General features: G+C 23.1%; 1 protein-coding gene across 1 annotated transcript; it reads left to right on the top strand.

Annotated features, from left to right (window-relative positions):
- Positions 1-112: 112 nt before the first annotated feature.
- Phum_PHUM101420 (glycosyltransferase, putative) lies at positions 113-1,671 on the top strand (the record flags this gene model as incomplete). Its single annotated transcript, XM_002423929.1, has 7 exons — positions 113-133; positions 227-452; positions 519-649; positions 724-887; positions 950-1,102; positions 1,163-1,204; positions 1,311-1,671. 7 exons carry the CDS (start codon positions 113-115, stop codon positions 1,669-1,671), a joined length of 1,098 nt encoding a protein of 365 aa, XP_002423974.1.
- Between the last annotated feature and the right edge of the window lie 715 nt (positions 1,672-2,386).

Raw genomic sequence — 2,386 nt, 5'->3', positions numbered from 1 at the left:
TATTTTTATTTTTTTTTTATAATTGTTTTAAATAACAATGTTTTAAACTAAAAAAAGAATATTTATTTAATTAAAATGCTTGTTTACATTTTAACCGTTATGTCTAATAATAATGACAAACGTACCTGAAGTTGTAAGTTGATTAACATATGTATTCGACAATATAAAAACAATTACTGACACTTTTTTTCAGTCTTGTCATAAATACTGTGATTCGTAATTACAGTCAATAATAATTCCCATTCACAATGGGGAACAGTGGATAAATGAGTGTTTTGAATCCATACTCACACAAGATATTTTAAAAACAAATGGTATTGAAATATCAGTATTTAACGATGCTAGCACGGACAGAACTTCTGAATTGCTTCTCTATTGGGAAAAAAAAATTTCCAATATTAATAATTTAAGTCTTTTAGTTCAGCATGGAAATTATGATTACCCCAAAGGAGGTAAGTCAGTTATTATTAAATGTTTTTATGAATTTATTATTAATAAATTTATTTTTTTCATTGTAGTGGGTTTTGCCAAAAATCAAGCAATAGCGCAGTGTAATGGAAAATATTTATGTTTTCAAGATATTGATGATGTAATGCACCCTCAAAGAATTTCACTGCAACTTTTAGAAGCCAAAAAATATTCAAATGCTGTAATTAACTGATATTTTCATAGTGATAATTACTCTTTTAAGTAAATTAAAGTAAGTAAATTTTATTTTCTTAGATTGTGGGATGTCAAATTAAAAGAATTCCCGAAAATTCAACTCCTCGTTTTTCAACATGGGTTAATCATCTTCCTCAAAATTTATTGTCGACTCAAATATACACATCACATGGTCCAACAGTATTAATGCCCACTTGGTTTTTTAGCAAAAATTTGTTTAAAAAGTAAGAGTAAATTTTGTAGCTTTAGTTAAAGTTACACTACATCAGTTTAATTTCATTTTTAGGGTAGGTTTATTTTCTGAAAAAGGAAAAGGAACACCTGAAGATTTGTTGTTTTTTTATGCTCATTTAGATTTAGGTGGAACTGTTCGAAGAGTTGATAAAGTATTACTGTATTATAGATATCATTCAAACTGCACCACTTTTTCTGTTTCAGAGTAAGTTTTTAAATCTCTTCTTTAATTTTCATCCTGAGTTAAAAAAAAATAGGTTTAAAGACATTTTTCCATCCATTTTTTACATGCTCAGTGCATTATGCAGTATATTTATTTTAACTAATGTACCTTGTGTGGTTGTTACCAAATGTACTTAAATCAATATCTTTTTATTAAGATAATATTAAAAAAAAAGTGTTATTTGCTCTAGGGAAACAATATGGAAAATAAGATTAGAGCATTTAGAAAATCAAGTTTTGTCAAAATGGATAAATTTTACAATTTGGAATGCTGGTAAACAGGGGAGAAAATTTTATCGTTCTTTATCACCTTCAAATCGTAAAAAGGTAACGCAATTTTGTGATGTCGATTCAAAAAAAACGGGAAAATATTACGAAACCCACGTAAATTCAAATTTACTGGAAAATAGGAAAATTCCAATCGTACATTTTTCAAAAGTTGAACCGCCCATAATAACTTGCGTAAAACTTGATCTCACCAATGGAGAATTCGAAAGCAATTTAAAATCTCTTAACATGATCGAAGGCAAGGATTTTTTTATATTCAGTTAAATAACAAAAAAAAAAAAAAAAAATATGTGTACATATATATTACAATGAAAAATAATTTTGTGCAATATCATTTTTTAACTTAAGCTTTACACCGTACGTGCAATAACGACTATATAATTTATTTATTTATTTATAATGTTAATTAATTTTTAATAACAAGAAACGAATAGAATTATAAATAAATGAGTAAGTAACAAATATCAAATTAAATAATTTTTTGAATTAATAAACTAACAGACGGTTTTATGAAAAAAAAAAAAAACAAAAACAAAATAATCGTCACATCAATAAAATAATATAATATTAACATTTAAAAATATTACAAAAAAAAAATTATGAAAATTTAATTTAATATTTTTCACACCAGAACAAGCCATTAATTAATTAACTAATTAATTGAAAATTTTTATACGAATCTAAAACATCAATTATTAAAAAAAAATAAAATTCGAAATTTTATAATCGCGATATAATAAAATTAAAAATAGAAACAAAAAAAAATATGTTATTATTATTATTATTATTTTTTTTTTTGCATTTTTTCAAATGATTTTTTTTTGTAAAATTATATTAAAATAGTTTTTTTTTTTTTTTATAATATATAAATTTACATACGCGTTTAATTAAAATTTACGTATTTATTCTTTTTTTTTTATATAAATCAATTTAATTTAATAAATTATAAATATATTTATACATAATTAAAAATTATTTT

This window comes from Pediculus humanus, genomic scaffold (assembly GCF_000006295.1).
Source record: "Pediculus humanus corporis 1103172107453 genomic scaffold, whole genome shotgun sequence".
NCBI classification, from domain to species: Eukaryota; Metazoa; Arthropoda; class Insecta; order Psocodea; family Pediculidae; genus Pediculus; species Pediculus humanus.
The sequence above is the reverse complement of the archived record's forward strand: the minus strand, read 5'-3'. Positions and strand labels throughout refer to the sequence as shown.